Below are 27,375 nucleotides of genomic sequence, written 5' to 3'. Positions count from 1 at the left end.
CTTTTTTTCGAACCCAGGATATGTGAGCAGACAGAACTTAGAATCAAGCCCCTTTAATACAGATGAAGTTAAAGTTGGAAGAGTGCATAAAGTGGAGGTTGCAGGAAATACTGAATAAAGTTATGCAGAGGTTCGTGAATCGTTTGCAACAATCGCTTGATTAAAATGCACCTTCTTTACTTGCGATTAAGAGTTTATTTTACAACATGAGATAAAAGATTTTTTTGTTGTTGTGCTTTGTTAGTAGTTTCTACACCACCCTGTATGTTATCGATTAACTGTATGATCAACAGCCCTGACACAGCACCTGACTCCCACGCATTTGCAGGTACCTGAGGAACGTGAGCGTGGAGACCCAACCCGGCCAACCCAACCTGGAGTTCACCCAAGACGGGGTTCTTAAAGCGGCCAAACTCAAGATCATGAATCTGAAGCCCAAAATGAACAACCAGCTGCAGTGGGAAGACGTAAGTGCAAGTTGCTAATTTCCGTGTCGGATTTCATTACTTGACGTGGGTCTATCTCAGCCTAACCCGTGACATTCGGAACTTTATTTGACAACATTTGACACCAAAAATATCCCTTAGGAGCATTGGTAGATGCACATAGGTACATTATAAATTATAATATGTGGATATTATATGATATGTATACATCAATTGGGCACTATATTTTGACAGTACTATAACTATGATATAATATAAACTAATGTAAAAGCATAATATAGCACTAGTATTACAAGAATACAATATTACATAATATATACGATCTAACGTCTTCATAAAATTATATCATTACTGAAATTCTAACTGAATATAAAGCATATTCCATTTTACTTTCGAAAACAATTTGGTAACGAATTGCATAATTGGTCCTTTTTCGTATGTAGTAATGCCCGCCCCCGTGGCGGAATGGTTTGCACATCGCGCTAACACGCCAAGGGTCCCGAGTTCGAATCCCAGCCTGGGCATGGAAGTTTGTTTGTGTCCATTCATCAATTTTATCCTATCATCACTCATCCCCATCTTCGCAAATTAGCCAAAAGTGGCACAAAAAGCGAATTAGAAAAAAGCAAAGCAATGGGTCGTATGTAGTTAGACGAACTTTGCGAATGTGAAAGTTATATTTTTGTCGGGTATTGCAATTGTGAGTGTTTAAGCTTTTTGGATAGTTGGATTTCTTCTCGTATAATTTATTTACTTATTTGAAGGCAATTTTATACTGAACAAGAATAAGAACAACAAAAGGAGAAGATGGCACATGAAAAAATTATACATACTTTGTTAACGATTGTCGGAAACAGTTTTCAGACAAGAAAATGTCAACATTTGGAATTGGTTATTGTATAAGTGCAAACGATTACAGAAAGATAACATTCCAACAATGCTCCATGGATATCTTGTGTTCAAATGTTCATATCCGTTCAAACGTTTTCTTATTTCGAAATAATGGTGGATTAATTGTGTTATTTGAAATGTTATTATTTCTCAAACTTCATCGTTTGAAGCATGCAAAAAAGTTGAAAGGAAACGCTAGACTATCAGATGCCATAGCCGTGCACCGAGGAACAGCGCTGAGTTCGATTTGATACATTCAGCGTTTATAAATGCGTTCTCGCATTCTCCACGAAGCCTTGGGTGGGAGAAGTCTGAGAGAAAACTGGGGAGGAAGTTCTGGGAGAAGAGCTCTCGAAGTTGCAGGGGCAAAGTTTTCATGTAAATTTCTCCCTTGCATAGAGAGAAGAATATGGATATGCAAATGCAGGGAGGAAGCGGGGGGGGGGGGGATCAATGCGAGAAAGGAAGGGAAAGGGAACGCAATTAATCTCCTATGGCTGTCTTCGGATGGAACGATCAAGGCAGAAACCCATTTTTCAAAACCAAAATCAATCTGTTCCTAAGGACGCGCCTTTGTTCACCGGCTATCGTCTAGCACGGAGGAAGGTGGAGTGCATAGAGGAGAGACTCTCGCATATATACAGTACGAAACAAGATGCTTATTTCCACCACATAACACAATTCGTTTAAGTTGTACATTTATTTGAAATCTGTCGAAATGCCCTCGAATATTCGCCGTTCGAAGCAGATATCAAATCGGTTATTAAGCTAAATAAACATGTGTCCAAGCAACTGTTCATTTCATGTAGGGAATGTAAAACACTCTCCCATAATGTTTTCAGGGATTGCGAAAAACGTTTGGAATCACTTCGGTACAATTTAAACGTTTCAAGTCCTAAAGTCATATTTTTCGACAAAACCGAAATAGTGCCATTTCTTAGGTTTGTATTCGAAGGCGCAGAGGTATCGTCGTCGCCTTGTAATCAAGGGGTCTCAGGTTCGATACCCGGTGGAGGCACATAGTGGTTCAGGTAACACTTTAAACTGTAGGTCCAGTCCCGATTAGCTTTAGTGAACTTAAAAACACCAACTCAATTTATTTTTTTTATCTGAAAATGTGGCAATTTTATACTATTTTTTTTATATTTTTATAATGACATTTCATAGGAATAATTAATGTTTTTGCTTTTATCTTTAAGTCCACTTTAATCCAATATACCGGTACCGATACAAGGCGATAGCGATAGCTACTACACTACTGAGCAGGTCCTGGTTTACTGTGAATGGTTCTGTCATACTGGTAGTGATTTTGTGTTTAAATATTCGCATCAGAATTGGCTTCAAAATTATCGACATGTGATTTGAAATCGTAAATTGCATGCCTCGTTACTTTAGTAGAATATGGCGCCCTCTTTGAAATTTTTGCTATGACTGACTGAAAGGATGACGTGCCTGTTGCAGATCGGCGTGTGGAAGTCGTGGGAGAAAGACGGGCTGGACATCAAGGACATCGTGTGGCCGGGCAACAGCCACACGCCGCCTCAGGGCGTCCCCGAGAAGTTCCACCTGAAGATCTCTTTCCTGGAGGAGTCGCCCTACATCAGCCTCGCCTCGTCCGACCCCGTCACGGGGAAGTGCTCCATGAACAGGGGCGTGCTCTGCCGCGTGGCCAACGAGACGCAGATGGTCGGGTGAGTTCACAACTTATTCATTTAGCACGATCATTTTAAGCTCATAACTCATTTCCGTTGGTCTAGGTAAAAAAAAAATCATTAGTATTGAACTAGAATGCCCATTTATATTTTTGTTCCTACGATTGTCTATTTTAGTGTAAATAATAATATTATGAACACAGCTTTCTTCAAATGGCACAGCATTGGGTCAATTGATCAGTTCACAATGGGTTGCAGGTGATGTTGAAATAGGAAAACCTCTTCAACTGCATCTGTTGAAATTTGTGCCTTCCTTCACATATATATGTATATTTTACCCGCGATTTTCCCTAATGCTTACCGAAATAATTTGATAATCGAGTCGCATTTACAAAAATATATGTATATGTTATATGTAAAAAAAGGTAAAGTGCTTCTCTGTGCTTAGCACCACGCCATGAAGGCGTATAGGGGGTGTGGGGGTAATGCCCCACACTTTCTTGATCCGGTCGTGAGTGGGGGTGATGTGATCAGCATCACGCCCCTGACCGCCATTACCCCCCAGGGTTTCCCCCAGGTACCCATGTCATTCGACGCTGGGTGGGCGCCGGGGCATTATATGTATGTTACCAAATTTATTGAATTGTTTTAGTTCTGCAAAATTACACCAATTTCTGTTTCTTAACGTATATGAAGACGAGAGAGATCAGAATGCATAAAGTTGTTGCAACTAGTAGAGATAAGAGCTGTATCTATGTAGGCGAACCACGAGCAAGCCAAGCTGCACAGTAGCAAGGGGACTCATGTACTTTGAAGGGTGTAAAATAGCTGGCAGCAGCCTCAGCCACTGCTCGTGATTCTCCACTTAATTTGATAGAGATATCAACCACCCAAACGGGATGATTGTGACGACTATTGCTTTTGTTACTTTCGTCTTGCGAGCGTACAATAAAGTGGTAGACGACTTGAATTTGGAAACATCCGAGATTGGTGAATTTCATCATTTCATAAAACATCTTAATTCTGCTTTGTCGTGTATTTGATGTGTGTTTCTTAAAATTGGTCAGATTAAATAAATGCTAGGATAGTTCCGGGAGCTCCAATTAAAGCATTTGTATGTTCAACAGTTCTCCAGTGCATGGTTTTGTAAAGCAATTGTTACGAAAGGGCTTTGTTGAAAGCTGCATGGAAAGCCACTTGTAAACTTATTTGATGCAAAGAGAGTTACGTGAGTAAAGTCGTGTCATTGTCATTAATTCTTTTTCTTTACTTTTTAAAATAATAAAAAAACATTTTTTTAAATCATTAAGTATAAATATAAATTCAGAAGCGTCGCTCCCCTTTTCTTTCTCCGAGGCAAGGAGACCCCAATCGTATTGAAATCTCTGTTGGCGTTTGCTTCCTTCATGGCTTCGTGCTTTCTTCTTTCATTTGGGTGTCGCGAAATACTTTCTTCCTACCTTCTCAAAGTTAAGAATGTTGTTACGTTGAATGAGAATTTTAAAGAATCAAAATTAAAATATCATGCATTTCTCATGCCTGCTCATGTTCTTTTCCGTTTCGACTTTCATGTTTTCCATGAACTATTTATTTTCCACATGGAGAAAAATTGTCGTGTCACGTTATTAAATCTTTCAAATTAGTATTACGAATACAATTTTGGAGGGCATTAACAAAATCGACAGCGGTGCTAGATTTTTTGAAAGGGGAGGGGAGGGCACCCCCACCCAATCCTTCTGGTGAGGACAACTTCAAGAGGTCGCGTCGCTTCTCTGATTTTAATTGAAGGACCGTGCATGAGAGGAACCTAAAACTTTCTGCAATTCTTGGAAGCGAAGAAATCAAAACATTTGAAAGCCGAGCTGTTTTGGAAATCCCAGTGAATAGCCGAGAACGGGAGAAGGAAAGCTGAGACCGTGAATTATTTCCCATGAAGCTTTGCGCTTTCGGCAATAGAAAGCGTCGGGGCAAATTGAGCGAATAAATTCAGAAGCGTCGCACCCCCTCCCTTTCTTTCTCCGAGGCAAGGAGACCCCAATCCTATCAAAATCTCTGTTGACGTTCGCTTTCTTCTTTCATTTGGGTCTCGCGAAATACTTTCTTCAGACCCCCACGTTTATTTATATGCTCCTGTCTTCCTTCATTGCCTCGCTGTTCCAGATCATGTAAGCATCACTCAGAATCGATATCTTTCATTTCGCATTTTACGAAAGACAGGAATGCTTCTCAATCCAATACCCACAGAAAAATACTGATTCCTTAAAGATACGTTTGAACTATTTGGAAACTAGAAACAAAAATGGAAATTTTGTCCAAATTAGTTGGTAAATCTAAGCAAATGGGCTATATAAAGTAATGTTAACAGAGAAATTAAAATACAGGGTGTTCCAAAAACATATTTACATTTTCAGAAGGCCATAGCTTTTTAATGAACTGCAAAAGAGTAACATGCTATACATGAATAGAAAGGGAAACTCTGAAAGGTTTCATCCCATTCAATTTTCTTTCAGCGAAAATGGCACAGGAGGCGGAGAATGTGTTTTGTGTGATAAAGCTCCGCAAGACAAACTGCGTTACGGTGATTTAAGGCAAGCTTCGGGTCCGTTTTAGGAAGACTGCACCAAGTGGTTCATAGCTTGTGACTTTGAATTTCTTTTTTTTATTCATACGAGTATGTAGTATGTTGTCGTATCGCAACTCAGAGTCAGTCATGCCATTGTGAAAGTATAAGGATATTTTTCAATCACCCTGTATATGTAATAATTTTCATCTGTTTCTAGATGCTGATATTAATCCGGTATTAATATTATCATGCAAAGTATAAAAGCAGATAAAGAGATGTGAATTGAGCGAAGGCGTTTAGGCACAAAATAATGTCAATGAACACTACACACACTAAAATGGCTATAATAAGACCGTGCTATAAGTTGGCAAATATGCAAAAATCACATGATGTTACTAATAAAAATGAATGCTTGTGGGAAATAAATAACATGTTCTGCCGTGCGGTGATATATGAATTAGTAGTCTGTAACTCGCTGCAAACATATTGTTTGTTTATTTACAGTTTCGATAAGCATTATCAAAATCCTGCCTGTAAAGAATATGAACTTCAGAATTTTGATCGTATGTTTTAATGTCTTCTCAAATCGATATCAATTATTTTACATATCAAAAGCAGCATTAATACTAATAGCAATAGCATTTTATTGGCCTGTAACATTAACAAAGACATTAAACAAAGAACATTAAAAATGCTATGAAGGTGTTTGCATATTTGGTGAATCTACTGAGTTTACTTTTACTAGCGAATTTAAGTTTATGATGTTAAGAACAATCAACACTTATCAGTGTTAAGGTTAAAGAAAGAATCGTCCGGAATCTGAAAATCTATAATTGACGGAAGCTGCGAAATGACCAGGAGCGGAAGATAGAGATCTGGCCATGAAACCACTTCAATCGATATCGCAGCGTAATTTACGATAACCGTAAATTGCGAAATTCATCCAGGTGTTTTGTGTGCAGTAAATCAATTCCTGCTGGTTCAACCGCGGGAGGGAGACCACAAAGCTGGCAGATATTAATTGCTTCGTCCAGAACAAATTTCCTTTGTTTTCAACCACTTGCCTCTCGAAATGAATCGCTTTATGTAATTTTAAAGAAATTCTTCTGGTTCACACAAAACAATAAAGTTGAATGCATTGCTCTTCAAGGCGACACCACTCCTTTTTCATAACCTGAAGGCAATTTTCCTTAGTATTTTTGTTAAATTAACACGAGGTGTTATCAGGATGTTTCATACTATAGAGCGACCACAAAGAAAAAAAACCTTCGCCGAAAAGCATGCTTTATTCTGCCCCTTCCCTCCAAGCGGGAGTACGGTGCACGGGAGTCGCGGGTCTGCGCAGGTTGTGTTGCTCGTGGTTCCACTATATATAACTGTGCATGAGCATGCTTTATTAGTGAGGTAAATGCATGGTGTCAGAATTTATTTAAAGAAGAGAGATATTTTCCCCAAATGATGGGCCTAATTTTTCTTAATTTATAATATAAATTTTTAACAGCCTATTGCCTTCTTGTTTCAGTTCTCAAATTTTCATTTTAGTTTAATTTTTATTTTTTGAAATTATCAGTCATTTTGCTTCACATAATTTCCTTTTTTGCTTTTTGTTATTTTTTGTTTTTTGTTACTTTTCTTTTTTCTTTTATGTAGGAATATACCTTACGCAAAACTAGACGTCGAATTGACCTGCAACACAAAAACAGCCGGAAAGTTCAAGGTGAAATTATGTGTTTACAAGGACTAGCAAGTTATAGACAAGCACAAAAGTTTTATAAATTCATATTCTAGAGGACATAAATTGTAAATAAATAAATTGTGAAAAATAAAAACAAGAAATTGTGGTCTACTAACGCAAAACTTGGAGGTGATACATGTAAATGGAGAAACTTACTGTGTTATTATTTTACGTTAATTGAAAAGAAAGCAGTATTAATTTAAATATTTGTAAACTGTCATTAATAATAGGAAATTTCACTTTTCGTTTAATGAATTGTTATTAAAGATGTAAGAAAAATAAAATTGTTTTTTTACCAACTGAATTAGTAATATTAAAAATTAAGAATCTGCAAAGGTGATTGATGTGATAAAATGTCTTTACATTTACAGTGGAATAATGTTATTGTTCTACATTATTGACTGACTCTCTTGTGGGAACTGAAGCCATTCTGTACGGCAAGAAGTAAATGGGATAATGTAATAAATAAACTGTTACCGTGGTAATGTTTGCAGACAAGAAAGGGATTATCAGATGTATTCCTCGACATTTCCTCTAAGTTCACATTTGACTTCTTCCTGCCTCAAAGCTGAGCTGTCAAGTTATGTACATAGCGACAGAGCACAAAACATACATAATAACTTAAGATCCATATGCTGATTTCATTCTTTCGGAATACACAATATATTACTTTCGACAAAAATATATGTTAGGTTCCAATGTTTAATTTCATCTTGCTTAATTCCATGTGAATGGAAAAAATATTAGATAAGTGTAAATCGGAAGAAAGAAAATGACTTTGTCGATATAAGAAGGGGATGGGAAGAAGTTTTGAGAGTCAATGTCCGTAAAATAATCCCTGTTCGGGCGCCATATTGAAAGCAACTAGATATTAACCTTATACCTTTGGAGGGTCGGAATGGAATAGATTAACATAATAACCTCATGTTGAATAGTGCGAATGGAATTTTGACAAGGGATGCCAACTGGTGTCACAATACAACTTAATAAGCGTGCTACCTTTGACAGCGAAGGCGCGTGTTTGTATTCAGGAAGTGTTGGCAGGGAGGAACAGATGAATACCTGGTTAACAGGCAAGATTGTCACATTGTTCCGACGTGAATAAGGCGGAAACTCTGCAGGGGTGTTGCGGGGCGAGATGTTGCTGCAAAGTCTCTGGGAGGAAGAAAAACCCCGATAGAACGCGTCTGCAAGGGATGGTCACGGAAGAAAATATTTGATTCTGTGCGTCGAAGACTATACTGGTCGCAACTCCAAATGGCGGTTGACCTGGATGGCTATTTCTGGCGCGTCCCGTTCCCCAATCATTTTCCGTGGCGTGTGTGAAGTGAAAGCTGAAGGGATCACATCGTTCTTCCCAAGCAACATTGCCAAGCGTGGTTCTGTTTTTGCCAGTTGCCTTTATATGATTGAGTGTCCGCCTGCATTCCGACCTGTGGGTGGGTTCTTTCGGAAACTTCACCGTCCAGGACCCCGTGTGCAGTTATACCATTAACTCCGCTGATTTCTAGTGCTGACAATATCGTTGCCCGAGAAGACTCTCTCGCGCTTTACGGTACGTTTGGCAACATGTGGTGGACCCAACCAATGCTCATTTGTTTCGTCCCGCGAACAACGTTCGGTACCTCGTGACTCGAAAATGCCCGATCTCATTCGAGGAAAATTCAACTGATCGCTGATTCGCTGTTTCCCAGCCGCCATTTGGAGTTTCGTTCAGTATAGCAAAAGCATATTGGCCAAGGGAAAGTGACGTCGTCGGATAGCCAAGGAAGAATTTGTTCAGGAGGAACAGTCTTGAATATTCAACTTACATTGTTGTATGACGTCATGTAATTAATTTCACACACATGCACGTTAAATTCCTTTGAATTATCCTTTCCAATTGTTTTGGGAAAACGGAAAACTTGAAAGAGACTCTAGCATTAAAAATGGATGGATCCAAGATTATCTGACAGACCAACCTCTAAAAATTTATTTTTGTTGTATTTTGACATTGCTGGGGAATGTTGGAAGAAAGTTAACTAAAAAGTCATTTTTGATATTCCCAGAACGTGATAATGCAAATTAAATGCATCAGAATTAAAACATTGAAGGTAAGTGATAAAGTTATGAACGATGAGGTAGAAATATGACGTGTATTATTAATATTAATTACCAAATTTTTACTTGTCTTGAGGCAGCAAATGTGACGTAAACTGATCCAACGATCATAATGGTGGCATTTTACGCATTATGTTATGTCGATGTTCTACATCTTTCATTAATCACAAAGTTGTAGATGAAGTACGGAATGTAATCGGACGGAGCCAATCCATCCTTCACCCAGGATTCCCTGGCGTTACTCTGACCGCTCCTGCACGGATAGACTATTCCCGTCTGGTTCTAGATGTCTATGGCGGAGTCATCCTGGCGATAAAGGCGGACACGCAATGGGCGCGGAGCCACACCTCCAACACGACCAGTCATGCAGCCAACGTCGCAGGCCTAAGTTCTTTAAAAAAAGGGTAGGACTATTAATGCCCACGTATTTATGGAATGATTTTCTGAACGAACATTTGTAGACCTCGAAAATTTATTTTATTATGTATTAGTATAATTAATAGAATCATAATAGATAGGACTAGTGCTAATACCCCACCCAGCTTATTTGGAATTGACCGTAGAATTGCATATGCAAATGGGAAATACGTGGTGGGCAGATCGGAAAGTAACGCACAATATTTTTTTTCGCAAAAATGTAATATGTAACAAAAACCAAACAAATCACAAATGAACTGACATCTTTGACCTACTTTTCTACATAGTCACCAAGTTTCTCAACACATTTCTCCCATCGTGGTACCAGTTTCAATATGCCCTGTTCGTAGAAATCCGTTTGGTTGGAGTTTAGCCATCTGCGGACTGCTGATTTCACTTCCGCATCTGTCGCAAAGTGTTGGCCGGCCAGGAATTCCATCTTGGGACCAAACAGAGGAAAGTCCGATGGTGCCAGGTCCGGACTGAATGGTGGATGCTGGAGCCCCTCCCACCCAAATTCGGTGAGTTTCTCACGAACAGGAGCAGCAACATGAGGACGGGCATTTTCACGAAGAAGTTTGACACCATCAGCATGAATGTTGCGGCGTTTGTCACGAAGGGCACGACGCAACTTAACCAAAGTTTTGATGTAGACTGCAGCATTCACAGTGGTCCCGTGTTCAGCAAAGTCCACCAATAACACACAAAACATGTCCCAGAACACTGTCACAAGCACTTTCCTAGCAGATTGAGTCACTTTGAATTTTTTTCGTACTGGGGAACCAGCATGTTTCCACTCCATAGAGGCCTGCTTGGTTTCGGGCGTGTAGTGGTACGCCCACGACTCATCACCAGTGACGATTTCTTTCAGAAAGTCATGCCCTTCTGCGGCGTAACGCGTTAAGTGATCCATGCTTGTCATCATTCGCTGGCCCTTGTGGTGGTCTGTCAGGATCTTAGGCACCCAGCGAGCACTAACTTTACGGAATTTCAACGTATCATGAACAATGTGGTACACCGCACCATAGGAAATGTTGAACGTATGCGATAAGGTTCGCAGGTGCACACGCCGGTCGTTCACAATTGCTGCCTCAATGGCGCGGATATTCTGCGGAGTTGAAGCTGTAACCGGCCGCCCGGAGCGTGGCGCATCACTAAGGTTCACACGGCCCTCTTGAAAGAATGCACACCACCTGGAGACATTGCTACGGTCCAGACAGTCGTCCCCACGCATGTCCCTGTGAATTTCACTCGGTGTATGGTCTTTGGCTCACAAAAATCGAACCACACTTTGCTGCTCTTCACACGTGGACGACAGTAACATGCGAGCCATGTTTGTTTCGTAGTTCAGGCTTATCTCGCTAGAGCTGCAGAGGGGAAAAAAATACCCTCTGTGGTGCAAACTTCAAACTCTCTCGTCGTACAATTTCAGCATTCCAGCTGCAATATCTGGGGAGAAAAAAAAATATTGTGCGTTACTTTCCGATCTGCCTAGTATCATTTTGGTTGGATGTGTACTGGTGTTACTAGAGGATTTGCGGGAGTAAAGTTTTCTGGATCTCCTAATGTTGTGGGAAATATTTATAAAAATTGTATTAATATTAAGATTGTAATTATAAATCCTAGTATATCTTTAATATAAAAATATGCCTGTGCTGCGCTGAGCGATCAAAATCCTGACTTCTTAATTCCTCACTGGTTATGCCTCAAATGGATTGTTTCTGGATTTGAATTATGATCATTTCCGTGGTTCTTTCTTAACTTTGAAGAAAAAGCACGCAGTTAAATGTGCACCAGAACACGAATTCTACATTGACCTCTCTATTAGGGAATGCGCTACCTACTCATACTAATTTAAGCTTGTGAATTCGCTAGTCTTTGCGACCGATCGCTCAGCTTCTGTCGACCGTCGCGACCAGTCAACTGGGCGCCTACCCTAACGGTCAGCTACCTTTAACTATCTCTGTAACTAATAGCACCAGCAGACAAACGTATCCCAAACACATTATTTCTTCCTCTACCTACATGGTCCATGGAGTTTGTTACATAATTTAACGTATTTTGATTTTCTTGTTGTTACTATCATAGAAAAGTTAAACATTTAACGCAGTAATCTACTTGGCTTGTATGAATATTATAATTGGAGGCAGAATGGAACGAGGACACGGGTTCTATATAATCGGGGGCTGCTTAACGAGTTCATTTTCCGGCACCGGGTATTTCCTGCTGAGCCATTCTGCGGTTGCTTTGTGAAGATGTGAATGAAACGCGGAAGTCTGTAAAGATCAGGTCCTTTGGTCCAAGCTAATTGTGCCTGCAGGGTCCGTGGTTCTGGCCTGGATATGTGAGTGTTCGGTTCCTTCATGAATTCCATCACTCATCCTCCTTGCTGATATTGTGCTAAATAAACAGGGAAAGCGACATGCCATGAAGGCACAGAGATGGGGGTGAGGTGGAGGTAGGCCCCACATATTGACAATCTGTCGAAAGAGGCAGAAAATGGGAAAAAAATAAAAAGATAAAAATGCAAAATAAATTGACACTCACTCACATTAAATATTTACAGCAATTGATGATATGAAAAGAAAAACTAATTTTATATTTGAAACAAACAGTATAAAAGGTATAAATGAATGAACACAATTATTTTATATCATGTTTCCCTAGTGTCCCGTGTGACGTGATATAACCATTTCCGAGCAGTAGGTGTTCCAAAGGGAATGCAACAATTTTTCTTTTACATTTAATACGTAGTTTTCAGGGAACTAACATAGCGTTGTAAATTGATTTTAGTGTGTCCTAATCTACGTAGATTACATACAGACAACGAATGCATACGTGGACTTACGGTCCACACTCGCTATCCAATGGCATTGGGACGACCCTCTTTGGTTGTTCAACGAAACTTAGCCGAGTATTGTTTCCGTAACAAGAGCGCATAACGTGCGCGAGAAAGTTCTCTACTGATCGGCGCCATCAGGCGCCATTCATCTCAAGAGCAAGTATTCCGACACAAACGATAAAAATTTTCCCATCGATGCTTCTCCGTGTTGTTGGTGCAATTGCAGCTTACCAAGCTACGTTTGCTTGTCAAACAGCATTTTAAAATGTGAAAAATCACGCACTTGTACTGGGTGAATCTTTTAAAAGAGGCCCCTTGGAAAATGCGCTCCTTGCATGTAGGCAACCCTGGTACACCGAAGAGAAGAGCGGGGCAGAGAACAGTCCAGGATATCGGTGTCAAGCATATTCGACAACATGACATGACATGACATATCCTGGACTGTTCTCTGCCCCGCTCTTCTCTTCGGTGTACCAGGGTTGCCTACAAGCAAGGAGCACATTTTCCACGGGGCCTCTTTTAAAAGACTCACCCAGTATTTGGCTGTTCCAAATGTTTTGGTCAACCTCTGGGAGCGTATGACTTCAGATTCAGAGCGTAGTACCGGGCGACAAGAATTAAAGTTCTCCTACTCAGAGCTTCCTGGAATCCGTTCGAAGCAAACGGATTGAGGTGAAACTTGGTATAGAGGCTATGGAGACAATGGGGAAGCGAATGCTGACGAAAAAAGTAGTTCAAAGTTTCACCACCAGGTGCAAATGTGTCGCTTTTTATTAACGGACTGCAATGAAACTTGGTAGAGAGGCTAGGGAGGGCATGGGGAAGTGAATGTTGATGAATAAAATAGCTATAGTTCAAGTTTTCACCACTAGGCCGAAATGTGGCGCTGAATTAACAACCAATATTTTGAGTTTATGTCGGTACAGCAGTGTTCAATATGCGCCCTGTCAACATGAATGGGCCATTGGAAGCGTAAGGGAATTGTCAATCGTCTCATGAAGCGTTTCCCGGAATGTTGTTCAGCCAGACTTCAGCGCCACATTTCAACCTGGTGGTGAAAACTTTAACTCTTTTCTTCCCTCGCTTCCCCAGGGTGTACATAGCATGTTTACCAAGTTTCAGCGCAAACCGTTGCTTCAAATGTGCTCCGAGGGCTATTTAAATTGTGGCGACCCGGTACGTGCTCCAGTGCTTATCTTCACGAGTGCGCCCGTATTACTGGGCACGTGTGCGACAGTCCGTTAGAAAGTCCAGGAAGACCCATCTCCATTAAATGCTGGGTGCAGCATCTCAATGGAAAACCGACAGGTGCGTGGCCTTCTCTATGATGAGAGGAATCTAGAATTTGTTTTCTTAAGCAAGACGAAGTGCGCATGCGGCTCTTCCGCAGAAGAAATCGGAGTCGCTGAGGGGGAAAACGACTTTCCCTAAGCCCCTTCAAAATGCAAGCTAAGAAGCATTACGACGCAGGATTCCCATCTGCCTCTTTGTCAATCATTCTTACGGTTTACGCAGCGTCTACAAGCGGAAGGCATTTTCCGCCTTTGTGGATCTTTCGGATGGATTCAGTCTTCTGATGTCGGCAAAAACACGCTTAAAAGAGCTATATTTCGGTAAAGGTTGCAACGACGTCACGTTTAAAAAAGGAATTGCTTATTTCTGTAATCCCCCCCCCAAGTTCAAGCATCCCGATCCACTTCAAAACATTAGGGTCTAGGGATGGACTATATCGGAAATTTGATATCGCGATATATCGTCACAGACGATACGATACAATATTTTTCCTTATCGTGATATCGGCGACATATCGTCTGAACTATATATATATATATATATATATCGCCATATATCGCAACGACGTATCGCCGACACGATATATATCGCCAAAATATCGTGACAATAATATATCGTCTAGTTGATATCGCCTGGACGATATTTTTCCAATATCGCGATATATCGTCTGTACGATTTATCGCCCAACACTAGTAGGGTCTCAGTCATCTCAGCAAACTTGAAGACACTTTGTGATCTGACGTCACTGGTGTACGACTTTGTTATTAGGTTAGGCTTGTTTGCAAAGATGGAGATGAGTGATAACATTATGAAATTGATGAATAGACGCTCACGAACATCTATGCCCAGGCCGGGATTCGAACCCGGGACCCCTAGCGTCGTAGCGCGATGTACTAACGACTCCGCCACGGGGGCTGGTATATTTGCTGAGAGAGCCAAACCTAACAAGCCTGACATAACAACGAACGCATGAACCAATGACGTCAGAACACGAAGTATCTTCAATTTGGCTGCGATGAGCGAGACCCGTCCTTTGATTGGTTCAATTTGGTATTTTAATTCCACTTTATAAACAGTAAGGCTAATCGGGACTGGACCTACAGTTTAAAGTGGGATTCCAGCTCGATATTCGGAGTTTCTTATCGCAAGTTTCCACATACGCAGTGTAAGCAACGTAAAGAGCGAGCGACTGCCTCTGCCTGTGGAGGGCATTTAGGGAATGATTTAATAAGGTTTTCCTGCTCCATGCGTCGTTCAGACACCAAGAACTTTCGATGGGTATGATTCATTTTACATCGCTTTTATGCCATTTTTGGCTAATCGAGATGGGGATGAATGATGATATGATCAAAGTGATGAAAAGACAATTACGAACGCACATGGACAATACACCGTTGCAGGTCCCACAGAGGACTATTCCAACAATTCAGTAATTTGGGTGTCTTCGAAAAGTGTCAGCCTTTACACCACGAGAACTCGGAAACGGTATTGTAACGTGTAAAAGGTAAAAGGTAAAGTGTTCCCCTGTGCTTAGCACCACGCCATGAAGGCGTATAGGGGGTGTGGGGGTAACGTGTAACGGATGGATTTTTCAACCATCTTTTATAACGGATCATTTAGTAGAATACATTTATCTTTATCGAAATATTTGAGCTCACGGGTATTGATTTGCTGCCAGTCTCAACAATACTGGACGTCTACTTGATTTTACGCATATCAGCGTGTAACACTAAAGCATACAGTCTCTATCTCTTTGCGAACCAGCAGCATGAAAAAGGAATAAGCCCAATCCATTGGCTAAAGGCCAAGGTTGGAATAGAAAGGAGTGGCTAACTCATAAAAGGGTGAACTAATTTAGGAGTAGTAAACAACTTCAAGGTTCTCTGAAAACAAGGAAAGCAGTGAACATGTGATTTCCCAAATAAGGATAATTGCTCTAGGACTAAATATGGGAATCTGGTGATTACCCGTCATGAGCAAATTGAGGAAATGGACTTATGTATAAAGAGCCACTGAGATAGAAATGACTTTGAAAGGTTACTGGTAAACAAAAACACAGGAGGACATTTTGCTATTTTCTTTTCATCATACTATGTATAAGTTTTGTTGAATAAATTATAAGATATATTAAAGAGTGTCTTAAATTGTCAAATGTCTGAAATCTGAGCTACACATCCTATGTCATGTCTGTAGACTCCAAGAGCTTTACAAACGCTACACAAACTTAAGTACCATCGTTGGTAATGGATAAAGTTGATAATTTCTATAAACGACACGATGAATTACAATGATCGATTCCTGAAAAATTTTTTGTGATCTGGTGGAGATCGTATATTTTTTATGAAGCTCCCTAAACCGGTAAAAAATCAAATTTTCCCCTTTTTTTAGGGTTTTTAAATAATCGCGTATTTACAAAACATGGTACTTGTAAATACTTATATCTGGGGAATTAAGCACATTATTAACATTAAACCGGTCTTATTTTGAAGATAAAGATCAGATATTATCTGATCAAATGAGCCTTTGCAACACATTCTCAACAAGCGCTCGATGTATTAATTTTAGGATATTTTGAGCTTCCATATGTATAATTCATCCTAATAAAATTTGTATTTTGAAATTTACATGTGACATGCTCGACTGCTTGCTACATGCCGCCATTCATTGGGCAACACGGTTTTGTGTTGGATAACAATTTACAAATAACGTCGGAGTGAATTGAACAAAACTTCACATATATTCTTAGAGACATGGAGGAAGGAACGAGTTTCCTTTATGTAAATGTAAAGAAATAATGCAACGTACCTTCAAGTCTCTAGTACAGTAATTACTACAGGAATTACCTTTTCTGCTAACGCCATGATCAAAAGACTCTCGTAATCTCAAGTCATGAGATTTGTCCCTCTTATACTAGATCACAATACAGTAATTCTACCTTAGAAAAGAAACCTGTTTTATGGCGACCCTTGTTCATTCGTTGCCATGGATTTTGGCAGACTGTTAATAAATTAATTGTTTGTCAATCTCATTGTTAGATTCGCATCTACAGGTTGATCTATCCAGTTGAATAATCAAATAATGTGTAAGACTGACATCAATAGGTTGGTCTATCAACTTAGTCAAGATGAGGTGACACCAATGATAAAATCTGACACAATTTCTTCTGATGCTGTTTGTCTGTGACACACTAAACAAATGAATAGAATTGTTGTTTTCAGTCCACTTTATGTACAGATAGGCTAATCGGGACTGGATACAAACAACTGTGCAATGTGTCTCCACAGATATCGATTCCGAAACCCCTTGATTACAAGGCTACGACGTAAACTAAGAAGTTGAGGAAATTAAAATTAATGAACTCAAAATTTCAAAGGTATGCAGTATATAACTCTAATGTTCAGGGCATTACAATATACATCGGTAATTTACCATCACTTCCAAACACGCAAAATTTTAGAACCCCCTTAGTGCTATATCAAAGCAAACGACCCCCCACTTATTGTGGTCGCACATTTACCTTTCCCCCTCTCTGCAATCCTTATCACGCCCCTGGAATAGAAAGGGTGAATAAGCCCGTGTCCTGTAGCGCTACGTGAGAATTTACGCAAAACCCGTGGCCGCCGGCGTAATGTAAATTTCGCTCATGATCCGATGACAAATCTTCCGCAGGCTATTAACCCTCGCCCCTCAAGGGAGGACACTGCGGCCTCATTTCCTCCTCTCAAACCGTTTCCTCTTCCTTCAGGAAATCCTCAGAAAAAAAATCCTCGTCCCGAAACAAAAGGGAAGCGGAATTGGGTCCCGTCCCATTTATTTTGAGCGGCTAATTTCCCCTCGGTGGGAACATTTCGGAGTCCATTTTTCGCAAATGGCCGAGTTCGAAATTTTTGTTCTTATCTGTGAGCATTACTTGTGAGGATTACTTGGAAGTTTCTCCTTTCAAGGCGAGGACATCCCGTGAATGGGAATCATTGTTTCTTGGTAATAAGGGAATCCTGTGCCTTGTAACTCGACCCGATCCGGACTCAAATTTCCTCGCTGCGAGTCCCTTTCGACCTAAAAGTTCCCTTCGTCTTATCTGAGCGGGACTCCTTTGCATGGATATCTGGCTGCAATCAGGATCACGACTCACGAGTAAGGCACGCAACTAAGGCCTCTGTGGGCACATCCAATGCAGAGATCAAAAAGACAGCGCTCTTAGTGACGAAAATTTATACTTCTTTCTATTTCACAAGTATAACCAGCATTTTAAGTGGAACACTTAAGACTCATTTTTTCAAATCATTAAAGAGAGACAATTAATTTTGTAAACTAAGAAGGTACACAATATCCCCGTCCGGTTCGGTCCACTTTTTGTCACCAGGTGCAAGGTGTAAGGAAACTCCGTTCAACCAAGCATACCCTCTCCCAATATCTCTGGAGCAAGGCCGCGTTTAGCGGCAGAGAAGGGGAGAAATCGAGTGTGCAGAGCGAATCAGTACACGCTGCTGCGAAGGCTGGTAACTGCAGTCGCTCCCCCTTCACGTAATCCCATTCCCTCTCACGTATTCATTGGTGGAGCCGTCTCGCGTCACTACTTGCGCAGACACTTGTTTTCGTTCACTTGCTCTAGAGATATCCGAGACAGAGTATAGTTCGCTACACTTTTTGACACCAAGTGCACTCCAGTGTCAGTCTGTGTAAGGAAATTGCGTTCGACCAAGTAAGCGCTGCACGCATGAATAGCTGCGCAGATTCAACAAATGCTTTTGTGCTGCTCTAAATGCACATTTTATTGAGTAACACGTGACCATATCCCAACCAATACAATCAATAAAATGACATGCTAAACACATTTTTCATTCATACTAAGTAAATAAATTATACAAATCGCTGAAAAACGTAGTGCAAACAATGCAGACACCGAATACACCACGTGACACCAAATCGAGGAAGTAGTTGGGTGTCTCTAGACGTGAGGGTGCAAAGAGAGTGAAAAAGTGCTGCGAACTAGAACCAGACGTAGCTGGAACGTGCTTCTTGAAAGTTTACATGTGAACGTCCACAGATTTGTTAAGTGGACTGTGGTTGTAATTTGATTATCGGTATTCTGTTGTCTGGGATTGAGATTAAATTATGTTTGCTTAAACGGAAATCGATGTTGTGATAGTTCTTCACTTGCGAAAATAAGTCAAGCTATAAACATGTTTTAGAATGTCCACTGCACAGTCAAGCACTCATAATGTTACATAACATATTAGTCAGACTTAAAACGTCACATCCAATTCCCATGTCAAGCCTGCTCTCGGGACAAACAATATGAAATATTACTACAAGAATTGTAAAAAAGGACCAGATAATGATAATACGGATTGTAAACATCCACTTAGGAGTCAGAAAAAAATAAGTGTTTCTACTATTTACTCAGCGAGTAACGGTACTGACAATTGGATTAAAACTGAGCAAACACGAACTAAGTTGCGATCTCAATCGTTTGTTCCTTACGTTCTACTTTGGTAAATTCAATACGACTTTTCAGAAAGTAAAAATTCCATGTTTATGTTATTAAAACATTGACTATTCAGGAAATGCCGGTAGGGTCAAAATGCAGAAGCAAAAGTATCTTTTAGTGTAAAACATGTGTTTATATGTGTTTTACACATGTAATTGACTAATATTACGTTCCGCATACATAAGATGATGCAGTCTACATTCTAAAAATGCGACTCTTATTTATTTATTTATTGAAATTTCCAGTACAGCAGAAGCCATTTTAAACCGGAAAGAAACAACAGTAAAACCGTACACTAGTGTTAAAATGAACACACGAAACAAGATAAAATAAAATAAACAAAATATAAATATAAACATAAACAAGCCAAGACAGTTCCAAGGTAAACAGATTTGTTCCACAAAAGCATTACTTATATACAATTTTTTCAATGTTGGTGATAAAAGATGGATATGAACGGAATATATCGGTTTGGTTTGATATGACATTGAACTGATTTGGTAGCCTATGAAATAGTGAACGTTGAATGAGTGAGAGTCTTGGAGTTGCAGTGTGGAAAGTTTCCTTGCTCTGTGTTTTGTGTCTGGGCAATCTGAGGGAGAGTTCGTGGTGTGGGATGCTGCATCTTAGGTTTCCATTAATGATCTTATGTAGTAATTTCATATCTGCAACGTATCTACGTGATTCTGAAGTATTTATGTTTAAGTTTACAAGCAGATCTCTCTTAGGTAGGTGTCTCAGGGCCGGCACTCTATATCGAAGGATGGAGAGGAAAAAGCTGAGAACATTGTCGATCTTGGAGGTATGAGAAGGGGCAGCCATGTTCCAGATGGGTGAAAAGTATTCTAGAAGGGGGGACACAAATGTTTTGAAGTAAATAGAAAGTGCTTTCGGGTTATGGATTTCGGTGAATCTGTAAAGTAGGCCTAGCATACGCATTGCCTTTTTTGTGATGGTTGATATGTGATTTTCAAAAGTTAGTTTAGAATCTATGAGGATACCTAGATCTCGGTGTTGTGCTTCTTTTGCTAGAGTGATGTCGGTGAGTGTATAATTACCTTCAAGAATGTTTTGCTTCAATGAAAGCTTCAAAGAGTTTTAAGGTCCGATACCTCCGATCCAATTGTAGGAATGAATATTCTGGATCTTCCGGATAAGTACATATATATTGGGAAACAATGTTACCAACGTAAGTATATTAATCTTGCTTTAACTATTCTCTATTCTTAAAGCTCTTCACAAAATTAGTGTTTGGTTACTGTCTGCAATTTTCCACACTACATTTGATAGCATTTTTCCAATTTTGCTAACTTCGTATGCTTTATGAGTCTATGTTTCTTGATCATGTGGTGTCTATTAAAATATATCCTCCTCTTTCTTTAAGTTGTGCTTATGATAAATGATTTCTGGAATGTACTTACAGCTGAGTTTGATATTTGTTGCTTGGTAATATTAATCGCCAGTGTTACAATTACCATGTTTAACTGTAATTTTTCAACTGTAAATATTTAAAATAGTTTCTTCATATTATTGCAATTATGCACTATCATAAAGGTTGTTTTAATAAGTATACAACGATGCGTATATGTAAATTGTATATACAGATTTTCGCCGTTTAACACAGATTAGTTTTCACTACATGCAGAAGATATGAAAGTTTTGCTTGTTAAGGACTTGTACGAGCAATGTGAATGGTCCACTTCATATTGTGCACGTATGCAACCACGCCGGAGAGATTCGCGGTTTCAAGTGGCGTTCATTTTCCACGTCCAAAAATGTTTAAAAAATGGTGATGTTGGAAACATTGTAATTCCAACAGAGGTAGGAATAATAAATAATTTCTAAAAGAATAAATTGAATATTCTCAATATGGTCGAAGTATTTTCATGAGAAGAATGTCTTAGGTGAAGAGGTCGGAGCAAGATAGTTTGACATTTTGTTTGACCACACACTTGTAACACATTTCAAATGAAATGACTATTAAGATTCTTGCCTTCCGTTGGACTACAAACTTCAAATGTCAAAAGAAATATCAAGTGTCAATTCAGTTTTGTGGATATGTTTTTCTATGTTCCTTGGAACTATTTCGCAGCGAAGCCTTCATATATTTCAGCGACAAAAAAGTATAAAGTAAAAAGGTAAGAAAATTAAAAGTAGTTATGAAAATCTTACTGTTAGAGATAATTTTTGGGTTGCTACCTCTGGACCACCTCTCGCTCCTGTCTGATGCTTGTAGGAAGCTCTGCCAACCAAGATATCGCTGCAACGTTAAACACACCTACTACATCTGGCAAAGAAAATAACTCCATCGACGGTTTCTTCAGTGTCAAAGATACAATTGAAGTGGTTGCGAAAATTTTAAGGACTCATGCCCCCCGTAAATCCTGTAGATATAGTATTGTAATGTCAGAAACAGGATAACTCGTAGTTGCATTACTTGTATTTACCTCAGAGTTATGGATATGTTCTAGTATTCTATGGTACAAGCCGTTTTTCTTCACTTCCTGGGTGGCGTGTAAGTTGTCACGGTGCTTATTATCGTTCATTTTGCCACGGTCTTGTCTATCGGATGAATCTCTCTGCAGGTGCGGAGCAAGTTGCCACGCTCGAGTGAGTGACGTCACCTGTGAGACTAAGGGCCATGTCCTGAGCGGCCAGCGTTTAATCGTTGCGCAGTAACACACGCACGCACACAAAGTGAATCTCTCGTGAAGTAAAAGACGTTTACCTTTGCTAGTTTTTGGGAATTCCATAACAATGCTTAACCAAGTAACCAAAAGTGGTTGGCCCAACGTTGGGCCAACCGTACTGAAAATGGTTGGCCAACGGTTGGCCCAAAGCAAAAACATACCAACGTATGGTTTTAATTTGGCCCAACGTACTGAAAACTAAGGAATGGACAGGTTTGTTTTCTGATATATACATAATTTATTGTGAGGCCAAATGTAAAAAATAGTAAAAGTTATTTATGAAAATAAGAAAAATACACAGCACTTTCTCAGTCACATGGTATCATTGTTTCCAAGGCACCGTATCTTCAAGTGGTAGCACAAAAACCTTCTAGAGTTTACTTAGTTTCCACCTTTCATGGAATTTAGTCTGCACATAACATTGCTTCAGTGTTTGGAAGTAACTAGTTACAAATAACAGTTACTGTTTTTGAGAAAATGTATCTGTAACTAGTTACTTTTAAAAGGAAGTAACTGTAACTGATTTACTTTTTACGATAAAAGTAATGTTTTAACAGTTACTTTGACAGTTACATTGCGAAACTTAAATTGTTATGTAAGTGTCATAAATTATTGGCGATATTATTACTGTGATATAAAAGTCCATTCCCTGATACATTAAATCTTGCAAACAAGAGATGAAGAGGAAAAGAGAAAGTTGTCTCCTGTTTGTGGTCAGTCGGTAGGTGCCAGGAATTGCAAGGTTTATCGTATGCTTCATCTTTCGTTTGGTAGACCTGAATTCCAAAGCGATGTACACGCCTCAAAAGAGGAATGGATTTCCCTGAAGCGGGAAGATAAGCCTATGGGAGGAAAATTCCTTCCTATTGCTGACAGTTTGCAATTATTAGATGTGTGCTGTGAATTGTCTCTTGTTTCTGTAGTTTGTTCTTCTGTGGTGTTTCTCTGTGACTTTATAACTTCCCCTTCTGTAAACAGCATCCGATAGTTTTTTTTTTTTGCTATAATATCGGATTAAGCTAAGAAGGGACGTACTGCAATATTTCAGTGTTTTTACGAAATAATTCAACGATACCGGTCGTATGAACGAAACTGAAGAAGACGAGAGCTGGCAAATGCGCATATGAATGAAAAACAAAGTAATTGTTTCCATGTGATTTCATTTATCTCAGTTCCTGAAAATTTAAAAATGGAAGTAAAAATATTTCCGGTTAGAATTCGCTTATTTATGATTATTCAGCATTTCTGGACATTTTGAAAAGAAGTAATATATTTTGGTAAGTGCTATTCGTTTAAGATTTAAATGAGAACCCATTTTCTTGCAATGACAGATACGACATATCTCAACATTATTATTGATACAACAGTGAATTACAACACTCAAGTGGCAAACGAAAGAATCAGGAAGATCCTAACGATCATTCTCGCTTGTTTATGTAATCGCCTCAGAGAACTGAAGGGGTAAGTTTAAAATGCCATTTTCACCTTCATTGATAAAGCACAATTATAGGCTACTACATTATATTTTATATCATTTTCTGGTTCATAAACACTTGAAATTGTGCAACAAATTTATTTCTCTCTGACACGCCCTTTTTGCGAAACAGACCTCCCTTCTTAGAATATATTCTACGTGAGTGATATCTCTCTCTCATTCTATACAGTTTCTAAAATCCCCAACCCCATTCCAATGGACATTCCTTAAGAACAACAATGATAATAAATACAAATGTTTAAGTCGAAGTAGCTCCGTGGCGGAGTGGTTAGCACAACGCACTATATGTCAGGAGCTCCGGATTCTAGTTCGTTTCGGACCTGGACGTATGTGTTTCTTCCAATGAGAATACAGAAAACAGAAAATTGACATACGTGAAAACTGAGCAAATGTTAATAACGGGTGATACTACCTCATAGTGGTATTCCTTAAAAAAGAAAGACACAAAAGTTGTTTGGGTGCCTGACCACCATGCGTTTAACCCCGGGTTCGATCCTCGGTGGGGGAGAACCCGAGATTTTTTTTCCATCTGTTGAAGCGGCTCCAGCGCCCACCCAGCATCGTATAAAGTGGGTATCTGGAGGAAACTCTGAGGGGTAAAGGATTCCAGGAACGTGGTGCTCATAACATCACCCCCACCTTCGGCCATGATCGAGAAAGTGTGGGGCTCTAACTCCACACACCCTATACGCCTTCATGGCGTTGCGCAAAGCACAGGAGAGCACATTATTTTGTGATAAATATAAATATACGAAGACTTATATTATATACCAGTAACGTAAGTAAAAGACATGTTAGTCTTTACAAAATATTTTATTTATTAATGATCGATTTGCGTAATTTGGTTGCAAGAACATATTCAGCAGAAAGTAACTTTAAAAGTAACTTACAGTTACTTTTGAAGTACATGTAACTGTAACTGAGTTACTTTTTGAATTGAGTAACTGTAACTGTTACTTTTTTAAAGCAAGTAACTGTAATTGTAACTAGTTACCTTTTTGAAAGTAACTTTCCGAACACTGCATTGCTTAAACAATCACCTGTAAGAATGTTCATCTTCAGCTACAGCAACAGACAAACAATAAGCAATTCCCAACACATCTTTCATCCCTGGCGGCTGATAGAGGACTGGTGACTGTCTGCAGGTTAAAAATAGCTTCTACTTTCATTATAAATATATATTTCCAGTATGTGTTCTGACTGAAATATTCGAAAATAATTAAGAGAATGAAGCATCAGGTGAAATTATTTTATACCGTAGTTACCCACCCCCCTGGCTAGTGACGTCACTCACTCGACCTTGGCAACTTGCTCCGCACCTGCAGGGAGATTTGCCCGATATATAACACCATGGCAAAATGGGCGATAATAAGCACCCTGCGGTGTTCCATATTTGAAGCACTTTCTCTTAGGATAGAATCTTGACATTTTTAAGATTTCAATTATTTTTTGTTCCTCTTGTGTTCTTAAGGTAACTGAATGGTGGATACTCTAAAAAAATCATACGAGAGTGTAACATATTTCTGTACACTCAGCTGAATTTGTTAAAAGAAGGGGAACTTGTAGGCTACCAAAGACTGGTAGCGTCAACAAGCAAAACGTTTCTTAAGAAATCTTGTTTCCCTTGATGTCTTTTGCATGTAGTGAAGGTTTGTCGTTGTTGCACGGTGTTTGAGAGAAATGTGAAAGAGCGAGCAAGCGTTGTCTTTTGCAGCGTGGACATCTCGAGTGCGTACAAGAACTCCACGTTCTACCAGTGCTGTTCCGGCTTCTGTATTGATCTCCTGGAGAAGTTCGCCGAGGAGTTGGGCTTCACCTACGAGCTGGTCAGAGTGGAGGACGGGAAGTGGGGCACGCTCGAGGTAAGTGACACACTTGGTGAGCGGAACATTTACGTAGGTTGCATAAGTCATTGTTAATGTCAGCACAGAATTTATAGTTTTCATTAATACTTTTTATTTTACGATTTATCTTTTCTACCACTTTTGGTTCTAAGTTCAAAGGGTAGTTAAAATTTCCATTTTAAATAATTATGGAAAACATCACATGGAACGAGTCGGTTCTACAGCCTGATAAAGCGTACACACAAAATCGTAAGAAATAAACACCCCCAGAAATGATTAAATCTTCGCTATTGGCAATATCAAATCGCGTATGGCGAAATAAATTTATCCTAACTTACAACAACTCTACAAACCCACAAGGTATGCATATTAAAAATGACATTGTCTCAAGTGTGCGTGCTCTATTTAACGAAAATGAAAAAGGAAAGATAACTTTGGTTCCATAACGTAGTCAAGCCTCTTAGAGAAAATTATTCTTCGACAAAAGGTTATAAGTTAACCTTACCATTCTATATTTGTCTGTTCTATTGGTTAATTTATAATAAATTATTATGTATTATATTGAGTACAATTATTACAGCACAAAGAGCATTGTTAATCTAATAGTATTCCTCGTATAAAAGGATTGTAAAAATGATGTACCTCTGTCTCAACTGCCTGGACGAGGAGGCATTGTCCTATAAATGACATTAATAAAAACTTTAACACGGCTTGATGCAATTAAAGTAATGAGTACACCTTCAGGATCACTTAAACACCAAACTAGTAATTTTTATTAAGATTTGATTTATTATTTTCAACCTACCCTTGTGCTTGGCAACATCTACAAATCGTCTACTTTCAACCACTTGATGTAATTTCTACAGGAACGGTTATGTTGGGAAAATGGTAACTTTATTAATTTAATAGAGTGGCAATACTTTTACAGGATACCGCAACGTTTAATCTTTTTCAACTTGTTCTATGTCACTCGATCGGCGCCTCCCGATATATATAACTGATATAACTTTCCGATCGAAGATGATTAAAGAAAACATCCATAAACGATAACATTGTTTCATCTCTCCCTTGGGGATTCAGTTATTCTTCTTCCCTGTTCTCGTGGCAACGTAAGGAAAACACCCTTCCTTGAAAACATTTCACAGCATCTGGAGAAATGGGTTTCTCTTCGCCTGCCAAAAATGCACGAGCGTTATATAAATCAGGAAAAGGGGAAAATGAGTCCCCACATCTCCTTAGGCCGGCCCAGAACAATAAGGCAACTCATCTTTGTCGAGGGAAACGGTTGCTCCGCTCCTTCAATCCCGGCTGAAGGTGGAGTGCGGAGAATGGGGCTGGAAACATTTCAGCCGTTTCAGACGTTCGTGCACAATTGGAGAAAGATTGACTGAGAGCGTTCTCAGCACAAAGGATCGCTCACTTCAATTCTCGTTGAATGAGATTGTCGAACGAAAACTCGAACGGTCACAATAGATTTCGCAACGTTGTCTTTTCTTGATTAAATATGGCAGGAAGAAACAAGAGGAACTTCGCTTTGTCAGATTCTAACTGCATAGCCTGCAGATGGTTGTTCCCTATGTCCGTTTAGAATTGGTGCCTCTTTGATCAGTGCAATTGCGTTCACTGGTAACAAATAAACATCAAGTAGTTAATGTAGTGACCCATATTGCATGGGCCGACCTCCTTATCGAAGTGGGTCCCAGCCTGGCCATGAGTCTCCCTGCATCAATTTCATCTAATTATCACCGATCCTCAAAGTCGCAATTAGCCAGAATTGGACGCAAAATAAAACAAATTCTAATTCGCAAATGTTTGATAAATAATGCAAGATATCCACCATACCTGTAGAACATCTTCTCATAGGGAAGATATATTTTTCCCTCTCAGGTAAACTGTGTACTCAAAACTTAACATAA

At 39.4% G+C, this 27,375-nt stretch overlaps 1 protein-coding gene across 5 annotated transcripts in view; it reads left to right on the top strand.

Moving 5' to 3' along the window:
• Nmdar2 (glutamate ionotropic receptor NMDA type subunit 2) overlaps window positions 1-27,375 on the top strand; it is a 416,257-nt gene that overhangs the window by 355,307 nt on the left and 33,575 nt on the right. For all 5 annotated transcript variants that reach the window (XM_083136501.1, XM_083136498.1, XM_083136502.1 and 2 more), the window contains exons 6-8: window positions 329-467; window positions 2,799-3,028; window positions 25,330-25,477. In XM_083136501.1, the coding sequence (XP_082992627.1) occupies window positions 329-467; window positions 2,799-3,028; window positions 25,330-25,477 (517 nt within the window). The remainder of the gene's footprint in view (window positions 1-328; window positions 468-2,798; window positions 3,029-25,329; window positions 25,478-27,375) is intronic.

This window comes from Lepisma saccharinum, chromosome 15 (assembly GCF_977018435.1).
Source record: "Lepisma saccharinum chromosome 15, izLepSacc3.1, whole genome shotgun sequence".
Lineage (NCBI taxonomy): Eukaryota > Metazoa > Arthropoda > Insecta > Zygentoma > Lepismatidae > Lepisma > Lepisma saccharinum.
The sequence above is the reverse complement of the archived record's forward strand: the minus strand, read 5'-3'. Positions and strand labels throughout refer to the sequence as shown.